The sequence below is a fragment of the Grammomys surdaster genome, unplaced genomic scaffold (genome assembly GCF_004785775.1).
Source record: "Grammomys surdaster isolate TR1022 unplaced genomic scaffold, NIH_TR_1.0 125863, whole genome shotgun sequence".
Lineage (NCBI taxonomy): Eukaryota > Metazoa > Chordata > Mammalia > Rodentia > Muridae > Grammomys > Grammomys surdaster.
Window position 1 is genome coordinate 3,444,365 of NW_021620689.1, and position 21,733 is coordinate 3,466,097.

At 51.6% G+C, this 21,733-nt stretch overlaps 2 protein-coding genes across 2 annotated transcripts in view; both read left to right on the top strand.

Annotated features, from left to right (window-relative positions):
- LOC114641016 (bone morphogenetic protein 8A) overlaps positions 1-21,275 on the top strand; it is a 25,821-nt gene extending 4,546 nt beyond the window's left edge. The window contains exons 2-7 of the mRNA XM_028790123.1: positions 9,542-9,731; positions 10,129-10,277; positions 16,861-17,055; positions 17,486-17,565; positions 17,946-18,056; positions 20,319-21,275. Coding sequence (XP_028645956.1) covers positions 9,542-9,731; positions 10,129-10,277; positions 16,861-17,055; positions 17,486-17,565; positions 17,946-18,056; positions 20,319-20,468 — 875 coding nt within the window. The 3' untranslated portion in view covers positions 20,469-21,275. The remainder of the gene's footprint in view (positions 1-9,541; positions 9,732-10,128; positions 10,278-16,860; positions 17,056-17,485; positions 17,566-17,945; positions 18,057-20,318) is intronic.
- Positions 11,192-12,990, top strand: LOC114641015 (succinyl-CoA:3-ketoacid coenzyme A transferase 2A, mitochondrial). The gene has a single exon (XM_028790122.1). It carries the CDS (start codon positions 11,280-11,282, stop codon positions 12,840-12,842), a length of 1,563 nt encoding a protein of 520 aa, XP_028645955.1. The 5' UTR covers positions 11,192-11,279; the 3' UTR covers positions 12,843-12,990.
- Positions 21,276-21,733: the final 458 nt, after the last annotated feature.

The window sequence follows — 21,733 nt, forward strand, 5'->3', positions numbered from 1 at the left end:
ACACACAACACACACTCACACACACACACAGCACACACACACACACACAGAGCACACACACACACAGTTTGGAGACAAGAGGACCTGAGGAGGGCTAGGTCAAGGGACTTCTGATCTGGGACTCACACAGAAATAATTTCCATCCTGACGCTGTGCCTACTCTATAATCTGGCCTTTCCTAAGCACTCCCTCTCTCTGAGCCTCAGTTTCCCCTTCTGTGGGATGGAAGTTCTCGTCTTAAGGGGCTGCCAGGGCTGAGTGAGATGACACCTGTGCTGGCCACATACCCAGACCTCCACATCTGTTCCTGCATTTGCATTCACAAGTACTGCCACAGGAGAGTGAGGCTCAGAGAGGGTTGTGATAGTCCCAAGGCCACACAGCAATTCATCTGAGTCCGATGCTTATACCCTTCAACCAGCTGCCATCCACTTAAGTTTCACGTGCTTATTTCATTGGGTTTTTTTGTTTTGGTTTTTGGTTTTGGGGTTTTTTTTTGTTTGTTTGTTTTTCGAAACAGGGTTTCTCTGTATAGTCCTGGCTGTCCTGGAACTCACTCTGTAGATCAGGCTGGCCTCAAACTCAGAAATCCGCCTGCTTCTGCCTCCCAAGTGCTGGGATTAAAGACGTGCGCCACCACTGCCTGGCATGTGCTTATTTCATAAAATTCAGACCATCCACAATGAGATAATGAACTCTCCTGGGAATCATGCTTCCCAGCCAGTTCCCCTGGGCAACTGCTTTGTGATTCCTGTCACCAAAGGCTCCTCCAGCCTGTTTCTAAACTTCATAGAAATGGGATCCTGCAGCATGTGGCCACCCCGATGTGCTACCTGTTAAACCCCCACCCCATGCAGTTCTCTGAGAGTCCCACATTCTTGTCTCTGTGGTTCTTAACTTCTGAGTTGTATGACTGGCCCACAAATGATCCTTGTTCATTTATTCTTATTAATGGAGCTTTGGTTCTGTTCAGCCTGGGAGTGCTTTGAGTGAAGCCGCTCTTTGTCTGCAGTCCCAGGGACTCAGGAGGCTGAGAGGAGCAGCTGGAGTTCAAAGCCAGGCTGGGGAACTTGGTGAGATTCTGTCCAAAAAAAAAAAGGAAAGGAAAGGAAAGAAAAAGGAAGGAAGAAAGAAAGAAAGAAAGAAAGAAAGAAAGAGAGAGAGAAAGAGAGAAAGAGAGAGAGAGAGAAAGTGAAAAAGAGAGAAAGAGAGGGAGGAAGGAAGGAAGGAAGGAAGGAAGGAAGGAAGGAAGGAAGAAGGCTTAGTGCACAGAAAGCTTGCTGTTCTCTAAGACTCTGTTCAGTTCTCAGCACCAATGTCAAATGGCTCACGACTCTCTGTTACGCTAGGTGAATCTGATACCTCTGGCCTCTATGGGCGCCGACACTCAAGTGTGCATATCCACACACAGACAGACATGCATATGGACAATTAAAGGTATTAAATATAAATCTCTTTTAAAAAGGGATGGGGGATGGAGCTCAGGGGTGGAGCCCTGGCCTAGTGTATGCTAGGCCAAGTTCAATCACCAGTACCAAAGAAGCATCATTCTCATCAACTGCTAGTGTGTGTGTGTGTGTGTGTATGTGTGTGTGTGTGCACATGTACACACAAGCATGCCCTGGACATCAGACTTGGGGGTCTTTCCCTTCCTAAGCATGTGCCCCTGCCACTGAGCTTTACCCATGCCCACATCCATTCTTAGAGACTAGATAAACCCCACCCCTCTTTTAAAACAGATGGGCAAGATTTCTAGACACCTGACTCAGCCTAGCTCTTCCATCCCTGACAGGCAAGCTTCTTCATGATGACCTCTCAGCCTGCATGGTACAACTTTTTTTTTTTTTTTTTTTTTTTTTTTTAAGATTTATTTATTTATTATATATGAACACACTGTAGCTGTCTGTCGTCAGACACACCAGAAGAGGGCATCAGATTTCATTGTGGATGGTTGTGAGCCACCATGTGGTTGCTGGGATTTGAACTCAGGACCTCTGGAAGTGCAGTCAGTGCTCTTAACCACTGAGCCATCTCTCCAGCCCATGGTACACCTTTTAAGGTGCTTGGTTTCTCTGTCTGATTTAGGGTTACAGATAGCCCCTCTTTCTCCTTGTCCTTGGGAAGCAACCTAGAAATGTCCCAAATGGACTCTTCATGCCCCTCACCTCATATGCCACAATGGCTGTGTGCAGGGGCTCAGGGCAGTCTGGCAGAGGGGAAGGAGTCAGGGAGCACGGAGAGCTGCATCAGGTGGAATGAATGCTGGCCATCCCCATCCCTGTGGTGCCAGCAGTGAGCACATCTCCAAGTGCCTCCTGACAGCCCGAGTTCCATCAGACCCAGCAGGAGGAAGGTGGCTTCCTTGTGGACAGGACATGTTGAGGTCACGTCCACCCCAATATGCCACTATTGAACTCCAGGTCCACTCATGCCCATGGCTGTGAGTCTGAAAGTTGGTATCACACTACCCAGAGCTCAGATGGGACCTCAGCAGATAACCCCTTGTTCCCTGCCTCTGAACCCCAACCCTGAAGACTTTCCCAGTTCCAACTTAAACGTTGCCTACACCCTGTGGACTGATGGGGTCTCTGCAAGAGTGAGTCATGGTAAGGTAAGCAGGATGTGTCACCATGGACCATGTCCTTAAGTTTCTTCTGGAGGAATCATTCCTTGCTCACATCTCCAGGGAATTATTTTTTACCTCGGCAGGCTTGATGTGGTCGCCTGTGCGGGTGTTCCCTTTTAATTTGGGGTCTGGAGCCAGCTGAGGACTGGACCGGTAATTATGTGTGTGCAGAGCCGTTTATGGAAACGGCCTGTGAAGGAAATCAATGTGGAGGGAGACTCAGCTGAAAATACCTCAGTGAGTGAGGCTGGGCCACACCACAGCCTGGAGGCTCCTGGTGGGAGAAATTCCTTCAGGTGCAGAATGCACAGGTCACCAATCCCAGGGCCCCACCCTCCTCTGAGGTCCTGCAGGAGTCCAGAAGCCCAGGGTGGGCCCTTTAGCCTTTAGTACCAGAAGCACAAGGCAGTTAAGCCCAGCCCTTCTTCCTCAGGGCCCGAGGAGCCTGTCCGCACCCTCAAGGGCCCCATCAGGAAAGGAAGCAAATCTCACAGCAAGCACAGACATCACAGTATCTAGTGGGGACTCACTGTGATGTGGTCGCACAGATCAGCAGCAGCGCCCCAGTCCTGGGAGCTGTGAGTGATGGACACTGAGCCAGTGTCCCGGGAAGAGCAGAAGCTCACCCTCTGTCCACGGAACACAGCAGCTTAATCAACAGGCTGCTGCAGGCCATCCATCCACCGGACATGTTCAGTACTGCCCGAAAGAGCTACCATCTAGAGGGCACCTCAGTCAGGGACGGAACCCGCTGACACAAGGGAGGGGGACAGACCCAGAGCCTGGCGTGTAAGGAGGAGGCTCTTCAGCCGGACTGAGCAAAAGAAAATGTGTCAGGCAGGAGAACACAAGCCTGAGAGGAGGCAGGCTTGTGGGAAGGGTCTCAGGCAAAAGGCACAGGAGGTTACGGTATCCTGACAGACAGTTTAGAGAGGGCCTGAGACATGGGCCCTGAGGTGCTGTGATGGTTTGAAGGAAGACCTCACTCTCCTGCCAGCCACTCACAAGAGGAGGAGGACAGCTTTTGAAGTATTTCTTCTGGTCAGAAGCAGGACAGATTTAGGTTGTCTGGGTGAATCTAACTTTGTCTAGGAGAAAAAAATAAAAGGCCAACATTTTGTGAGTGTCTTGCTGACCAATACAGGGTTTGGCATGTGGAGGTCTAGTCTGGCTGGCTGGGCACAGTGCCCCAGATGTAGACATTGGTGTGACCAGGGAAGCCACCTCCTGCCCACAGCAGGCCTTTTCCAAAATCATGGCATCTGGAGCTGGTTTTATCAGGGGCTGGAGGAGGAGGCCAAGGGTTCTAGGATTGTTTTCTCAAAGCCTCAGGCAGTTCGGATGGTAAACTTGGGCTTCCGGTTTACAGCTTTGCTGAGCGCAGAATGTCTGCCCCTGCCCCCATTTCAGCTTTGTGGAGCTGCCTGTGCAGAGTCCTTGCTGGAAACCCCAGTGCGTGTGTGTGTGTGTGTGTGTGTGTGTGTGTGTGTGTGTGTGTGTGAGAGAGAGAGAGAGAGAGAGAGAGAGAGAGAGAGAGAGAGAGAGAGAGAGAGAGGTGTAGACCTGAAGTTGACATCAGTACCTTCTTCAATCACTCTCTACCTTATGTATTAACAGGGACTCTCCCTGGACCCAGAGCTCGCCAATTTCAGCTTGTCTAGATAGCCACCTTGCTCTGAGCATCTCTGCCTCATGAATGCTGGGATTGCAAGAAGCCATAGAGCCTGCCTGGCTGTCGTGGTGATTGTGGGGATCTGCACCCCAGTCTTCATGTTTGTGGTATAACTGATTTCACATGGGACCTCTCCCCAGATCCCATTGCTGGAAACTCTAGACACACATCACTCCCCAAATGGCAGCAGGTGTGCCTCTGAGGGCCACAGACTCTCCCAGAGTCAGCAACAATTGAACTGAATAGAATTCTTCCTAAGGCACAGGGTATCTGGGATCACTGTGCTGAGTTATTTGAGGTAAGGAACAGAGTGTCCTGTGAACATCCTGGCTTTTCTGGCTGCTCTGTGGTCTTCTTGTACCACTGGAATCCAGCCATGCCAGCTTCTTTAGGGTCCACACACATAACACAGGCCCTGGGTTTTTCAGGATTTCTCTGTTAGGGCCGCTCCTCCTTCACATCTCTGAATGCTGTTTTGTTGTTGTTGTTGTTTTCATTTAAAGTTTTTATTACTGGGGCTGGAGAGGTGGCTCAGCAGTTAAGAGTTTGTGCTTGTCTTTTGAAGACCTGAGTTCTATTCCCAGTACTTAGGGTTGTATGGCTCACAACCGCCCAGCTCCAGAGGATCGTATGCCCTCTTGTAGCATCCATGGGAACCTGCACTCGTGCACATACCCTCAACACAGACTCATACACGTAACTAAAATAAATAAATAAATAAATAAATAAATAAATAAATAATTTTCATTTTTCAAATTAAAATTTTATTTTTTAATTAAAAATATTTTATTTTTAATATGAGTGATCTGTTTCATATACACCCACATGCAAGAAAAGGGCATCAGATCCCCTTATAGATGGTTGTGAGCTACCATGTGGTTGCTGGGAATTGAACTAAGGACCTCTGGAAGAGCTGCCAGTGCTCTTAACTGCTGAGCCATCTTTCCAGCTCTTAAAAAATATTTTTATGTGTACATGAGTACAGGTGAACACTTGCCACAGTGCACATATGGAGATCAAAGAACAACTTTTGGTAGATGGTTCTCTCCTTCCACTCTGGGTTCTGGGATCAAACTGTGATCATTAGGTTTGTGAAAAAAGCCAACCCATCTCATTGGCCTGGTTCTTTTTCTATAGTCTTGGTTCACCAGGTTTTAATATAGCACATGGGTTGCTAGGCTCATCTGTAGACAGTGGTTCTCAGCAGGAGCAATTTCACCTCCATGAGGTTCTCAGGCAATATCTAGCCATTGTCAGTTGTTGTAGCTAGGGGAAAGGTCCATGTACGCATCTGACAGGAGGCCATGAATACTGCTCAAAAGCCTAGAGCTACAGAAAGTGGTGTTTACAACAACGAATGCCCAGCCCTAATGTCAGCAGTGCCAAGCATAAATGCTATGAAAGGCAAGCAATGTCTGATGCTGCTATGTGCTCTGTGTGTTGACATATGTGGTATGTGGTGTTTTGTGTATCTGTGTGTGGTATGTGTGTGGGAATGTGTACTGTGGTGTATGTGTGTGGTGTGTTTGATGTAGTGTGGTGTGTATCTTTGTGTGTATGTGTGTGTGTGTGTGTGTTTATTTGATGTAGTGTGGTGTGTATCTCTGTGTGTATTTATGTGTGTGGGTGGTGGTGTGGTTATTTGATGTAGTGTGGTGTGTGTCTGTATGTATGTGTTTGTGTGTGTGATGTAGTGTGGTGTGTGTGGTATGTGTGGTGTGTATGTGTGTATGGTATGTGTATGTGGTGTGTGTGGTAAAGTGTGCTTGTGTGGTGTAGTATAGTGTGTGTGGGGTGTGTATGCTGTATGTGATGTAGTTTGTAGTATAATGTGGGAGGGGATAGTGTGGTGTGTGATGTGTGATGTGTTTGTGTGGTATGTTACGTGTATGTGTAGTGGTGTGTGTGTGTATGTGGTATAGTATAGTAGGTGTATGTATGTGTGGTGTAGTATGTGTGGTGTGTGTGTGTGTGTGTGTGTGTGTGGTGTAGTTTGTATGTGTGTATGTGGGGTGTGTGTGTGGTGTAGTTTGTGTGTGTGTGGTGTAGTATAGTAGGTATGTGTATGTGTGGTGTAGTATGTGTGGGGTGTGTGTGTGGTATAGTTTGTATGTGTGTATGTGGGGTGTGTGTGTGTGTCTGTGTGTGTGTATGTACGTATGTTTAGAGATCAGGAGACAACCTTAGGTATTGTTCCTTGGGAGCTCTCCACTTTGTTTTTTGAGACAGAGCCTCTCCCTAGCTGGGAACTCTCTGATGAAGCTAGGTGAGCCTGGGAGACCCACCTGTCTCCACCCTCCCCCGCCACACACACACTCACATACACACCACACACCCACACCAGCAGAGCTGAGGTGAGAAAACTTTCTCACTATGCCTGGCTTGTTTTTTTGTTTTGTTTGTTTGTTTGTTTTTTAGGTTTTTCGAGACAGGGTTTCTCTGTGTAGTCCTGGCTGTCCTGGAACTCACTCTGTAGACCAGGCTGGTCTTGAACTCAGAAATTCACCTGCCTCTGCCTCCCAAGTGCTGGGATTAAAGGTGTGTGCCACCACTACCTGGCATTTTTTTTTTAAAGATTTTATTTATTTTATGTATGTGAGTACACTGTAGCTGTCTTCAGACACACCAGAAGAAAGCATCAGATCCTATTACAGATGGTTGTGAGCCACCATGTGGTTGCTGGGAATGGAGCTCAAGACCTCTGGAAGAGCAGTCAGTGCTTTTAACCACTGAGCCATCTCTCTAGCTATATTAGGGAAGGAGCTCAAGAACAAAACAGGGAGCTGGAGAGAAATCTGAGCATCCAGAGCACTTGGGGGTTTTGTGAGGACCTATGTTCAGTTCCCAGCACCCAGATGGCGGGTAACAGCTGTCTCTAATTCCAGTCCTAGAGAATCCAGTGTCTTCTTCTGGCCTCTGTGGGCACTGTGTGCACATGGTGGACAGATATACATGCAGGCAAACACACTTATGCATGAAAAATAAAAGCAAATCTTTTTTTTTTTTTAAAGAGTACTCAGAAGCCAACACTGAAAGAGTTTCACAGCAGGGAGAAGCAGGCGAGTTTGCATTCCAGAACCCATGTTAAAAAAAACAAAAACAAGCCAGGCGGTGGTGGCGCACGCCTTTGATCCCAGTACTTGGGAGGCAGAGGCAGGCCGATTTCTGAGTTTGAGAGTTCGAGGCTAGCCTGGTCTACAGAGTGAGTTCCAGGACAGCCAGGGCTACACAGAGAAACCCTGTCTCGAAAAGAAAAAAAGAAAAAAAATCTCACAGGGAAGACCAGGCCCCAGAAACTGTTCTGCAGTGCCCCCCAGTTTTCCAAACCTCAGTGGGTACAGAGCAGATTCACTGTTCTGTAAAGAAGCAGGGTGATCCCTTTAGCCACTTTTCAGCAGCAGGCTGTTTCTGTGTGACATCCTAGGACCTTTGACCCAAGTCAGATCAAAGTCACATCCATTTTCCTAAAATCTTCCCAGTCTACTGCTTGTCTGGAACAACCCAGGCAGTTTCCTGTGCTGGCTCTTGCCTTCACAGACCCATAGCACAGAAGTCTGGAAGTGATGGCTAGTTCAATCCAAGAGTATTTCAAGACACCCTATGTAGGTCATACATATCATTAAGGAAGGGTGAACACACAGCTCAAAGTCAGTCCCCAGATAAAACTCCCAAGATACACTTGCCCACTGTGTCCTGAAAGAGGTGGGGAGAGAGATATGCCCGAGGGACCATATCTGCCCATACCCTGATACAGGCAGCAGCCTGGGCCAACTTTATCCTGGACATCAGGGCCTGTTACACACTTGTGTAGCAGAGGTACCTGTACAGCTCCTGAACCCACTGAAATTATCACCAACATTGTGAGCATGTAAGTACATAGATAGAAAGGACACATGAGGATAGATAATTCATGGCAGGAAAAAACACTAAATCAAGGGTCAGAACTCACCTCTGCCCCCCCCCAATGCTGTCTGCCTACAAGGGAAGGACAAACCACTTGCCAAGAGTTATATCTTGACTTTTGGGTGGGCATGTGCTCTGTGCCTGGCATCTTGCTGCTGTGGGACACCCTGTCCATTCCTTCCTCTCTTTTCACCTGCTTCTGCCCAGATGTGGCTGCCCCTTAACTCTGCCCAGCACATCTGTATTCCATCCATCACTGGGCCAGGACTCTAGGGAGAGGACAGGAAATGCTCCTGACATCTACTCAGCCTGGTGCTTTTTAAAACCTGGCTTGCGGTCATTGAGCCCATAGCCACAGAGAGGATTTTTTTTTTTAAGACTAAAATATGTAATTAAAATCTCTGTTGGTTTTTGGGGAAGGTGCTAGGCGGCTCTCCACCCCTTCTTTCCGGAAACACAGATTTTTGGCATTTGAAAGTGACAGGAGGCTGAAGTGAAGTGACCCAAAATATACCGCCCAGGCTCATCCGAGCAACTGGGCACAGGTTTTATTCTAAAACCTTGGACTTTGCTGTAGGAAGGCAAGGTCAGCTTCCGGCCCAAGCTTCTTGTCAGCTGTCACCCTAACTGTCATCCTTACCTCAGCAGGTTCTACAGTGGGTCCCTTAGACTACATGGCACCCACTGGCACAGCCTCCTTCCAGCCCTGGATCCCAGCCAAAGCCACTGCTACACCTCACAGTCTGGGTCTACAGACAACTCCCCTTTGCCTAGAGTATGCCTGGCCACTGCCAAGACACCATCTCATCCATCAATTCAGAAGTCACCTTTTCCTCTTGCTTTCCACCTGTCTCCTTCTCTTTGTCCTCTGGTTGCTGGCACTGTGTCCGTCCCTTCCCTAAGGCCTTCTGCTACTGACCCCGTGATGTGGCCTGCACTCTGCACAGCCTCTCCCAGAACACTGAGGGAAACTCAACACAGCCCTAGCAGCCCAGCTCCGCTGTCAGACAAGGGCTCTGGGCGTCCTCTGTCCATGAAATCCAGCCAATTATGTCCTGTCCACAGGGCTTTCCCTACCTTGGACCAATGTCCATCTTGCTGCCAGCCTGGGAGCTCTGAGGCCAGGCACTGCGACTCGTCTGTGGGTCCAGGGGTGTGCTGAGTGAGCACCTCCTCAGTTCCCCACTACCCCACCTTCTGGGACCCGGTGGGCATCCAGGGCAGACCACAAGCCTGTGTGTAGAGCAGGCACCGGCCCCACCCAGGCTGCTTGGGGTCCTACTCTGAGCACAAGCCATCCTGGCTCCTGGTGATGACCCCACTCCCACTTTGTCTTCCAGTGGAGCGTGACCGTTCTCTGGGCTACCAGGAGCCACACTGGAAGGAATTCCACTTTGACCTAACCCAGATCCCTGCTGGGGAGGCTGTCACAGCTGCTGAGTTCCGGATATACAAACAGCCCAGCATCCACCCACTCAACACAACCCTCCACATCAGCATGTTCGAAGTGGTCCAGGAGCACGCCAACAGGTACTGTCCCTCTGCCCAGGTGTCCTCCCCACCTCAGAGCCTCATGGTCTAGTCTCTGGCAGGGGTCCTGTCCAGAGGATGCATTTTCAAGAAAGGAAAGGGAAGCCTCCTGGGAGTGGAGTCCCAGACATGAGAAAGGGGCTTGGCCTGGCACTCCTGCCCTGTCACTCTGGCTGTGGGGCTCTCACTAGGCCACAGCACTGAGCCACTGAGCCAGTGTCCCCATCAGCACGTGGACTCTAAAATGTCAAGAGTTGACTATCAGGGAAATGTTGTACCAAAATGAGGCCAGCCCGCAGGAAAGAGGTTCTGAGAGTGGTCCCCAGGCAGACACAAGGTACAAGCAGCTGTGACAACCTCCCTCAGCCCTTGGTTAATTGTTCTTTCATGTCCACAGGGAGTCTGACTTGTTCTTTTTGGATCTTCAGACGCTCCGATCTGCGGACGAGGGCTGGCTGGTGCTGGACATCACAGCAGCCAGTGACCGATGGCTGCTGACCCAGAACAAGGACCTGGGACTCCGCCTCTATGTGGAAACCGAGGATGGTGAGGCACCAGGACTTAGCAGGGAGCTGTCCTGGGGGTCTTGGGAGGTGGTTCCAGCAGAAGCCACCAGGCTAGTACACAGAGCCCTCTCACCGTGGGGGGTGTCGGGAGGAAGATGTTTAGCCTTTGTTGAGGACTTGGGCAGACTGGTGAGGTCCTGGACATGGGGAGGCCCGGCCAGGAATGCTTCTGGTCCCTCACACATAGCAACTGACCTCCTGAGAGCAGGGATCCTCTCCGGGGGAAAAGGTCCTTCTCTCTGGGCAGCAGGCCTCCACTCTGACAGGTTCTGTACTAGGAAGGAGGGGTGGGGGATCTGCACCCCAGGTTTTCTGAGCTCAGAGCCTGAGCTATCGCAGCTCTGCAGAGTTGTAACTCAGCATCAAAGCCTGCTTCCTCGGACACAGAGGTATATACTTCACTCACAGGGGATCTGGAACATTCCTTTTATGTGGGGCAGGAAGGACCAAAACGACAAACAGGGCAGGAACCTGGTCTCTCTCGAGTCCAGCAAAAAGCTGGAGGATAACTTGGAAGGAGAGGACAGACAGGTGGCAGGCAGGGGTCACTCTGAGTTAGAAAAAAGGGGCAAGGTGCTTGAAGAGTTTGGAGGAGTTTAACAGCAGGGTGTGACAGATGGGACTGTGGCTTTAACAGACCAGCTAACTTCAGCCCCTCCCTCAAGGAAGGGGATCCTAACCTGGCTCTGCCCCACCCCCACTTCTGCCCCCCCCCCTCCGGGCAGGCGTGCTCTCTAGGGTACAGTGGAGCCCCGCCCTCACTGCCAGTTGTCAGCAGCATTAAACAGGGGTTTGGAGAGACAGGCCAGGCAGCAGGGATGGCCAAGGATGTCCTCTGCTGAGTGAGACCCATGGCCATCCCTGGCAATGTCCTCCTCCCTGCTCTGTGACGCAGCGCAGAGGTAGTGTGCGCCGCTCTCACGAGGTGCATCTGGCCTTTCCCTCTCTGCCCGGGAGCTGGGAGCCCCGTGGCCCGTGGACGATGGCGGCGCTGAGGCTTCTGGCCTGGGCCCTCCCACGCGGGGTCTCTGCCCATCGCCCACGGCCCGCGCTGCCCCACCGCCTTATCGGCCGCTATTTTACCGGCCGCAGCGGGAGTGTCCAATTCTACACCGACCCGGTGAAGGCGGTGGAGGGCGTCAAGGATGGGTCAACCGTCATGCTCGGGGGCTTCGGGCTCTGCGGCATCCCGGAGAACCTGATCGGTGCGCTGAAGACCAAAGGCGTGAAGGACCTGAAGATCGTCAGCAGTAACGTGGGCGTGGACGACTTCGGCCTGGGCATCTTGCTGGCCTCCAAGCAGGTCAGGCGCGTGGTGTGCTCCTACCTGGGGGAGAACGCGCTCTGCGAGAAGCAATACCTGGCGGGCGAGCTGGAACTGGAGATGACGCCGCAGGGAACCCTGGCCGAGCGCATCCGCGCGGGTGGTGCGGGCGTGCCCGCCTTCTACACGCCCACGGGCTACGGCACGCTGGTGCAGGAAGGGGGCGCCCCGATCCGGTACTCGCCCGAAGGCCACCTGGTTACCCTAAGTGTGCCGCGGGAAGTACGCGAGTTCAAGGGCCGCCACTACCTGCTGGAGCACGCTATCCGCGCTGACTTCGCCCTGATCAAGGGCTGGAAGGCCGACCGCTCGGGCAACGTGATCTTCAGGGGCAGCGCGCGCAACTTCAACGTGCCCATGTGCAAGGCCGCGGACATCTCGGTGGTGGAGGTGGAGGAGATCGTGGACGTGGGTTCTTTCGCCCCGGAGGACATCCACATGCCCAACATCTACGTAAACCGCGTGATCAAGGGGCCAAAGTTCGAGAAGCGCATCGAGCGCCTGACCACACGTGACGGCAAGCCCGCGCCCGGGAGCAAAGACCATGACCCTGCTAGGAATCGCATCATCAAGCGCGCGGCTCTCGAGTTTCGGGACGGCATGTATGCCAATCTGGGCATCGGGATCCCTCTCTTGGCAAGCAACTACATCAGCCCCAAGATGACGGTCTACCTGCACAGTGAAAACGGGATCCTGGGCTTGGGCCCGTTCCCTTTGAAAAATGAGGTAGATGCCGACATCATCAACGCAGGCAAGCAGACGGTGACGGTGATTCCCGGGGGCTGTTTCTTCGCCAGCGATGACTCTTTTGCCATGATCCGCGGCGGACACCTCCAACTGACCATGCTCGGTGCCATGCAAGTTTCCAGATACGGCGACCTGGCCAACTGGATGGTGCCAGGCAAGAAGGTCAAGGGCATGGGTGGAGCCATGGACTTAGTGTCTGGTGACAAGACCAAAGTGGTGGTCACCATGGAACACTGCACCAAGACAAAGCAGCCCAAAATCTTGGAGAAATGCACCATGCCGCTGACCGGCAAGCACTGCGTGGACCTCATCATTACCGAGAAGGCAGTGTTTGAAGTGGACCAGAGCAAGGGGCTGACCCTGGTGGAGCTGTGGGAGGGCTCATCTCTAGATGACATCAAGGCCACCACAGCCTGTTCATTTAACGTGTCCCCCAACCTCAAGCCCATGCAGCAGATTAAAACTGACGCTTGAGGAGCCCTCCAGGGCTGATTTGCAAGTTAGTGCCAACTGGACATCCTTAGCAGCACCTGAGCCCTGTGCCACACTGGCTCCTCCATCTTCCTGCTGCTAGGTGGTGTCTATCAAGAGCCATGCGATTTTAATTAAAAACCCTAACCTGAGCCTGTGTGTCCTGTCCCTAACTACAGCTTCTGATCAAACCATTGAGAACACTGGTCCCCCTCTCCCACTTTCTGTGACACTCACATACAAGGCTCCAGACGGTTCCCCAGGAGGTCTCCAGTGCTGCCCGTCATAACTGAGTCATGAAACATGGAGAAAACCGTGGGGCAGGAAGACATCCTACCCAGAGTGCAGGTGGTGCCACTTTACTGCTGCCTGGAAATGCAGAACTGCGGATCCCTGACCAGGAGGAGGAAGACTCCATTTTGTCCCTCTGGATTGTCTCCTTGAGCCCTTGTTTCTGTTCTTAATTTTGGTTCCCTGAATCCTGCCTGCACCCAACCTTGAGCTGCTTGTGTGTCCCTAGAAGGAAGGCAGGTGTTTTCGGTGGGATCAGACTTCGGGAAGATGCTTGGTGCTGGTATTCAACCTGGAAGAGTCACTATGCACTAACAGTCCTAGTGTGTGTAGGAGGAAGCTGGGCCTGAGCACAGGTGGAGTCTAAAATCTACTCAGTGGCGTGGATGGAGTCTTACCTAGTAAAGTGCAGTCTGCACTGTTGCCTGTACCACACTGACACTCTGTTCTAGAAGTCCCGCTGGCCTGACTTCCTGACCCCAATGTGCAGTTCTGGGATCTGTCATTTTCAATCTGTGAGCTGGAAACTAAAGCTAGAAGTGTGTGTGTGTGTGTGTGTGTGTGTGTGTGTGCACACGCGCGCGCGTGCATGCACACGTGCTCACACCCTGAGAAAGCATTCCCCACCCCCTCATGCATTTCTCTCCAAAGCTGGGGAGCCTGGTCCCCACTACTAGTTAGAATCCCATCTAATGATGTGGACAAGGAGCAAAGCTGATAGGGTGGGTGCACTCCGGCCTCTCAGCAACAGAACTCCAGAAAGAGCAGCTTCCATCCCTGTAAGCTTCTGTCCCACCCCAACTCAGGCCTCTGCCTTGTGCTGGGCAGGGTAGGAGTCGCTGTCTGCAGCTGCTTGCTCCAGGCACTGGATAGTTGATGTTCAATGGGTCTTAACTTGTGACCCTGTAAAATGGGAACGTTGGCTTAGTTGCACCCATGGGCTCTCAGTGCAGCTCACCTTACCTTGAGAGCCTCCAAATGTCCCCAGGCCCTGCACAGCAACTCCCCACTCTGGCTTTGAGGAGTTCAGCCAGGGGCGCTCTGAAGCTGCTCTCTGTGCCCAGAGAGTCTGGAAGGTCAGTTACACAGCAGAAAAACAAACGTGGCTGAGCCGGGAGCACTGATGGCCTCTGTGTCCCCTAGCAGCCAGGGGTCTGGGACTTCACAGTAAGTAGCAGGGCACAAGGCCTGCACTGGGTCCAAGCCTGCCCCTTGTGTCATGTGTAGGGTCTGATACTGTGGCTTTGAACGCCCTTCCTGCTCACAGCTGTCTCTTCCCAGGGGACACCTGCAGCTCCCCACCCCTCAGCCCACAGTTCTCAGTCGCATTCCTGGGGTCGTCTCACAGCCACCACATTCGTTGGTGGCAGGTGAAGTCATAGGTCAAAGGTTGAATTGAGGAGTCTTTCTTTCAAGTGGCCGGTGAACTCTTGGTGTGGAGCCCAGCTGCGTGAAGGGCTCACCTTTGAGTGGACTGTCCTCAACAGGCAGATGGTGGCCTTGACCTCTGTGTCTAAGTAAGAGCCTGGTAAAGCGCAAGTCCTGCAAACAGACGAGTGTGCACACACATGTGAGTGTGGTTTGTGTCATTGTAGTTTTGTGTTGGGGACTGGACCTAAGGCTTCGTGCTTACCAGGCAGGTGCTCTGCTTCTGAGCTGTGGGCTCAACCCTTTGAGTTCTTGTACACTTGATCCAGTGCTGGTGGGAACACACTTGATCCAGTGCTGGTGGGAACACACTTCAGTACTGGTGAGAACACACTTCATCTAGTACTGGTGGGAACACACTTCATCCAGTGCTGGTGGGAACACACTTCATCCAGTACTGTTGGTGGAACCCAGGGCGTTGAACAAGAACTCTTCCTCTGAGCCACCTCAGTGTCTGAGAGTTTATGTGTGTACACACATGTGTGTATGTGTGCACTGGTGCTTGTAACAAGTCAGCAGAACAACGGCGCTGTGTTATTGATATGTAGTGTGAACATAGCTGGGCTTTGGTGTGTGGAATTTCACACAGGCAAAAGGGAAATGGTTCTGAGTCCTATTATGACACCAGAAGGGAACTTGACTGCAGATGGGACGTGAAACCCCACCCAAAGCGAGCTGCTGCATGCGTGTGGGCATTCAGGAGACCCATTCTAACAATGCAGAGGTTTGCAGTGCTAAGGACTTCTGTAACCTAAACCAACAGGACAGAAGTAGTCCAGGATGGGAGATGAGAGTTCTGGAGTTTGGAAAGACTTCATTACTAATCTTCCTTCTTGTATGGAACGCTTTTGTGTTTGTTTGTTTGTTTGTTTGTTTGTTTGTTTTGTTTTATTCTTCTGTACTTGTTATCCTGCTTGCCTGGTTTTGTTTTGATTGATTTGGTTTGTATTTTTAAGTTTTAATTATTTGCTAGGTTGATTTTTTTTTTTTTATGGGACACCCATAGCTGGTCTGGAACTCGCCTATGTATCCCAGGCTGGCCTTGAATTCTCAGAGATCCATCTGTTTCTGCCTCCTGAGTCCTGGAATCAAAGGCATGTTTTACCGTGCCATGCGTTTGTTTGTTTGTTTGTTTGTTTGTTTGTTTGAAACACGCTCTTATATAGACCAGGCTGAGCTCAAATTCAGCACACAGAGTAGAATGGCCTTGTGTTCCTCTTGCTTCCTCTGCAGAGTGGGCTACCATGCCAGTGTAATTGAGTGCTTCTGCATTTAGAAAGGACTCGTGACACTGCAGGGCCCACCACCAAAGACAGAGCTAGTGGTGGAGCCTGCTCTCCTGGGCTTACTGTGCTGTGAAGGCATCTTCTGTCCTTAGTGGATCTGGGATGAAATCCCCCTGGATAGGTTCCGTTCTTCCTGTGGACAGGATCTTTCTCTGGTCTGTCTCCCTGAAGCCCTCGCCATTTTTGAAGCCCTCACCATTTTTGAAGCCCTTGGCTGGCCTAGTGAGCACAGACTTGGCACTAGAATGTGCAGAATGTGAACTGAACCCTCGACTTTGTGACTGCTCTGACTTCTGTCTGTGTTCTTCCTGGGACCTTGGTTGTAGGAATCAGAGAGGCAGCAAATGTCATATCCTTGGATGAACAAGCTTGCCATGCCGGGAGAGTAAGCCCAAGGTTTGTCCTTGCAGAGGCTGCCAGGACCTGGTGTGTCATGATCCACACCCTCTAATCCCCAGGAAGTACAGACTAATAGGACCAGGGTGTTTGTTAGATCACTGGACCAAGGGAGCCCCGACCTGAGCATCACACCAGCAGTGGGCTCTGCTCATCTCTGAATGACTGTGACCTGCATTCCACAAAGAATAAAATATGGACTGGACGGTGGTAAACACCATTGTGTTAATCCCAGTACTCAGGAGGTAGTCAGATCTCTGTGAGTTCAAGGCCAGCCTGGTCTACAAAATATGTTCCAGGACAGCCAGGGATACACAGAGAAACCCTGTCTTGAAACTGCCCCCATCCCCTACCCCACCGCAAAAAAGAAATATGGGGTTATATATATGAGGACTGACTGAGGAAATAAGGGGTGAAATCCTGACTCCTGTCAAATGTTTCTCAAGTCTATTAAGTTATCACCAGCAGGGATGCCTCTGGCTGCAGAGGTCCCTGTCCCTGCCACCTCAGACCTGCTGGCCAGAGTGCTTAGATTGGGTTTTGGATAAGGACACAGGTTCATAGGTGCCATGCCACCACCCACAAGTCAGTCTCTCTCTCCTTCTGCCTCTGTCTCCCAGGGCACAGCATGGATCCTGGCCTGGCTGGCCTGCTTGGACAACAAGCGCCACGCTCCAGACAGCCTTTCATGGTCACTTTCTTCAGGGCCAGCTCAAGTCCTGTGCGGACCCCTCGGGCAGTGAGGCCACTGAAGAGAAGGCAGCCAAAGAAGACAAACGACCTTCCACACCCCAACAAACTCCCAGGGATCTTTGGTGAGGGTTGGGTTGAGCCTCACTGGAGGCCTCTTTACAAAGTGGTAGCCTTCCAATCGATCTGATTGGAGACCCTTGACCTTTGGGGTATCCCTGGCAGGGAGGGTGGGCTACAGCCAACAATCTGCAGAGGAAAGCAGAAGCTGTGTGTGCCCTAGGGTCCTGTTGAGAATGTCTGGAGACCTCCCAGACAGCAAGGTGAGAGATCTTGCTGAACCCAGCCATGGCCTGTGCTGACAGAGCCACAAAAGGACTGTTGAGCTGGGTCACAGCATGAGCAGAGATCCAGAAGTGGACCTTGTGACTCCAGTGGTTTATGTTTCGTATTGTCCTTCGTTGTAAATGTGCCTGTCACATCACCACGGGGAGTACTCATGGCCACTCTGTAGGGCAGGACCCCTGAATAGACTGTGCCTTCTTGTCCCTGCAGATGATGGCCACGGTTCCCGAGGCAGAGAGGTTTGCCGCAGGCATGAGCTCTACGTCAGCTTCCGTGACCTCGGCTGGCTGGTAATTTCTATCTTTCCTCTGCCTGCCACCTGCAGACCCTGGTGTCTCCAGGGTGGGGGTGGAGCTACTGTGCCTTTAATGTGTATAAAAGCCATGAAAATGAAGGCAGTCTTCGTGCTCAGCCCAGTAAGCCATCAGCACTCCAACAGGGAAACTAAGGCTGGGTGGGCAGAGCCTCTATTCTCTTCCTGCTCCAGCTGCTGCAGAAGGCATAGGGCAGATGTGGAGGAGACAGGAGAGGGGGTGAGGAGTGAAGGGCAGAGCTGAGGTGAGGGTCACTGAGGGGGTGAGAGTACACAGCCTCAGGTCATCCCGTGATAGGTGCTATGCTGATGGTCTATGGAAGAAAACATTGATGGTACCCCTTTTCCCACCCACAGGACTGGGTCATCGCCCCCCAGGGCTACTCTGCCTATTACTGTGAGGGGGAGTGTGCTTTTCCACTGGACTCCTGTATGAATGCCACCAACCATGCCATCTTGCAGTCTCTGGTCAGTACCACAGTGGCCTGCTGCGACAGGTGGGACAGGGGCAAGGAGTGGTAAGAACAGCAACAAAGAGGAACTTTCTAGACTCAGCTAGCGTTTGATTCCTGAACCTCAGGAAGAGTTGTTGCTACGTGGGCATCTATGTGCAGACAGCAGAACACATGTGCACGGCACATGCACACCAGGGAGCCTGTGGACCTGTACAGGACCCAGATTGACATGCCACAGCCCCTGTGATCACACTGAGCCATACATACAACACACTGGCATCCCACAGGGGCCTGTGTGACCTCGGTGCACAAGTGAAAAATGGACTCGGTGAATCTGACCTCCCTGGTGTGCACATATGCTCACCCGTCCTGCCTGGCAGATAGGCCTCCCTTGTCTCTGTTCTTCTGAGCCTTGGTCATTCCTAATCTCTTCCCCCCTTATATCCCAGGCTGGATTAAGACTCAGTATGTAACTAAGGATGACTTTGAACTTCTGCTCCCCGACCTCTGGTCCAGAGTGCTGGGATTATTCATGTGTAATACTATGCCCAGTTTATGTGATGCTGTGAGTCAAATCTGGGGCTTTCTGCACACTAAACAGGCGCACAGCCAACTGAGATCTATCCAGAACTCCACTCCTGCTGCTGTTTCCGACCCCACCTCTTTCCTGACTGTTCTCTTGGTGTAGCACTGGTAAGCCTTAGATTCTGGGCCATTTTCAGTTAGGAAGCAGGTTCTAACAGAAGCCACACTGCAGCCTGTATTGAAAGGCATTTGTGTTAGCTGACTCTGGTATTAGGACCTTCTAGAACATTTTTTTCCTGATGTCCTGGGGTCCTGGTTTTGTGTTTCCCGTAGTTTTCTGTTTATCTAGCAAGAGGCTATACCAAGAGATGCCCCAGAGTGAGCATCATGAATTAAAGAGAGCTGCTTTGAGCTGATGCTAAGGAATCCTGTCACCATGTCCATTGGCGTTTGCTGGACAACTGGAGCCACTCCCCTGGGAGGAGCAGCCCAGGGTGTCAGTGAGATATGCAGTCATTAGTTCCCAAGTAAGGGAGGCCTCTGGTATGATGAGTGAGTGCACCTGAGTCTCCTGGTCTGTCTCCTCCCCAATTTGCTCTGGCCTCTGTTCCCCCATTGACAATGGCTTGGCTAAAATAAGTGACCTGACCCAGCAGCAGGTGGGACAACCTCTGTCCCCTGAGGAGGCTGTGGTAAGCACATAAGCAAAGCAACAGTGAGCGAGAGGAGCATGTGTTCTAGGGTCAAGCTGCTCACTGGTGGTGCAGGGAGCCTGGCTTACACTTCCGCTTCGGGGGCATCAGATCAGCAATAGAAAAGTCAGCCGGGGCAGCGGTGGCACACACCATTAATCTCTGCATCCAGGAGGTAGAGGTCTACAGAGTGAGTTCCCAGACAGCCAGGGCTATACAGAGAAACCCTGCCTTGAAATCCACCCCTGCCCCCAGCCAGGTCTACATAGTGAGTTCCAGGACAGCCAGGGCTACATAGTGAGAACTTGTCTCAAAACAAAACAAAACAAAACAACAACAACAACTACACAGATGGCACCATGCAAACTATGAATTTTGTGGCTACTGAGTGAATGAAAAGCTGTTCTCTACAGCATCGCTTGATGAAGCCTAGGGCTGTGGCAACTGTAAGAAGGAGATGTCCTATGGTATCAACACCCCTCTCTCCAAATGTCCCATCACAGAGATGGCCCCTTCTAGATTCCAGCCATTTCAGGCATGCCCCTCCCCCAACACAGGCACACTTAACAGCTAGCATCTCCTAGGAAGCATCAGACTGCTTTCTGTTGACCCCACTCCTAGGACCAGGGAAACCTAGACACACACACACACACACACACACACACACACACACAGCTCTATACCTGTTAGGAATGTAGTTGAACACAGAATAGTGTGGGGGTGTCGAGGGCCCAAAAGAGGTACTCATGGGCACCCAGGGCTAAGGATTGCCTGTGTCTGGGCAGAACTGGATATAACTGTGGACTAGGAGCTGAGAATGCTCATGGCCTTGTGTGTTAGGGCCTCCAAGCCGGGTGCCTGACCTGTGCTCCAAGGTCAGTGGGAAGGACAAATTACAATGAGAGACCTACTCTAGTAAAGGTGGAGAATGACATTGGCTAGTGGGAGTCTCAGACCTTCTGGAAAGGAAGCAAGTGAGGGCTGAGGCGTTGCTGGGTAGTTCTTTGAGGAGGACACCAGGTTTACACCTTTGCCTGAATCCCCTCCCTCCCTGACAGGTACACCTGATGAAACCAGATGTTGTCCCCAAGGCATGCTGTGCACCCACCAAACTGAGTGCCACCTCTGTGCTCTACTATGACAGCAGCAACAATGTCATCCTACGGAAGCACCGCAACATGGTGGTCAAGGCCTGTGGCTGCCACTGAGGCCCTGCCCAGCGGCCTGCTTCTACTGCCTTACCATCTTGTCAGGCCACTCTCCAGAGGCAGGAAACCCTCCTATGTTATCATAGCTCAGACAGGGGCAACGGGAGGCCCTCACTTCCCCTGGCCACTTCCTGCTAAAATTTTGGTCCTTTCCCAGCTCCTCTGTCCTCTTCATGGGATTTGTGGCCTATCGCCCTCCCCTCCCCATCCTCCTACCCAAGATTAGACTGAATGTACACAGCATCCCAGAGCTGTGCTGACTGAGAGGTCTGGGGTCAGCACTGAAGGCCCACATGAGGAAGACTGGTCTTTGGCCATCCTCAGCCCACGGTGGCAAACTCTGGATGGTCTAAGAAGGCTCTGGAATTTGAAACTGGCTGATCTGGGTTCTGCACCATTCATTATGGTGGTCAGGGCATCTTTAGGTATGACGGACACATACACTTAGATCAGTGCATTGCTATACTCCTTGAGATCAGAGCTAGCTTGTTAGAAAACTAATAAGAGCCAGGTATACTGATGCATGTCCTTAATCCCAGCACTAGAGAGGCAGAGATAGGAGGATCTCTGTGAGTTCAAGGCCACATAGGGAGACCCAGTGGGGTAGGGAGAGAAAAGAAAAAAGAATCATCTGGCTAGTTTACAGTAAAGATGGGAGAGACATTTCACAACGTGTATCCTGGGCCTGACCTTCCTGCCTGTAAGCAAAGGACCCTGGGAGCTTCCAGTTTACTCTACCACTGCCACCCTGCTGACCAGTTTAGGGCTGGGCATCGAGACAAAATAAACCCTTAGAAGAAGCAAGAACACAACTGAAGAGGCCAGTCCAGGCTGGCACACAGTAGGTGTCACCTCTTCTACTAGCTGATGGCCTGCACCTGTGATCTCCCTCCAAATGTCCCATGATACACCTGGACAGGCCCTCCACATACATCCTCAGCACAGACCTGCAGATGGCCACTCAGCTACACAGAGGAAAGGACCTGGCTTTCCTCTTTCTCTAAGAAGAGCGATCTATCCCACCCAGGGCACAGTGACAGCCCTCCAGCCAGGCGTGGGGCAAAGGGGAGGAATGTCAGCGTTTGCTTATGTCTGGGAACTAAGAACAGGTTGGTCACCAAGCTGGCGTCACCCTGGGGGCCCAGCAGCTCCATCCTGTTTCTGGGACCTGTGAGTCAAAGAAAAGGCCCCTGTCCCAGGGGACTGACAGGTGGTAATTAGGCTGAGTTGGGTGGGGAGGCTCGGAAACCACTGTTCTCCTTGGG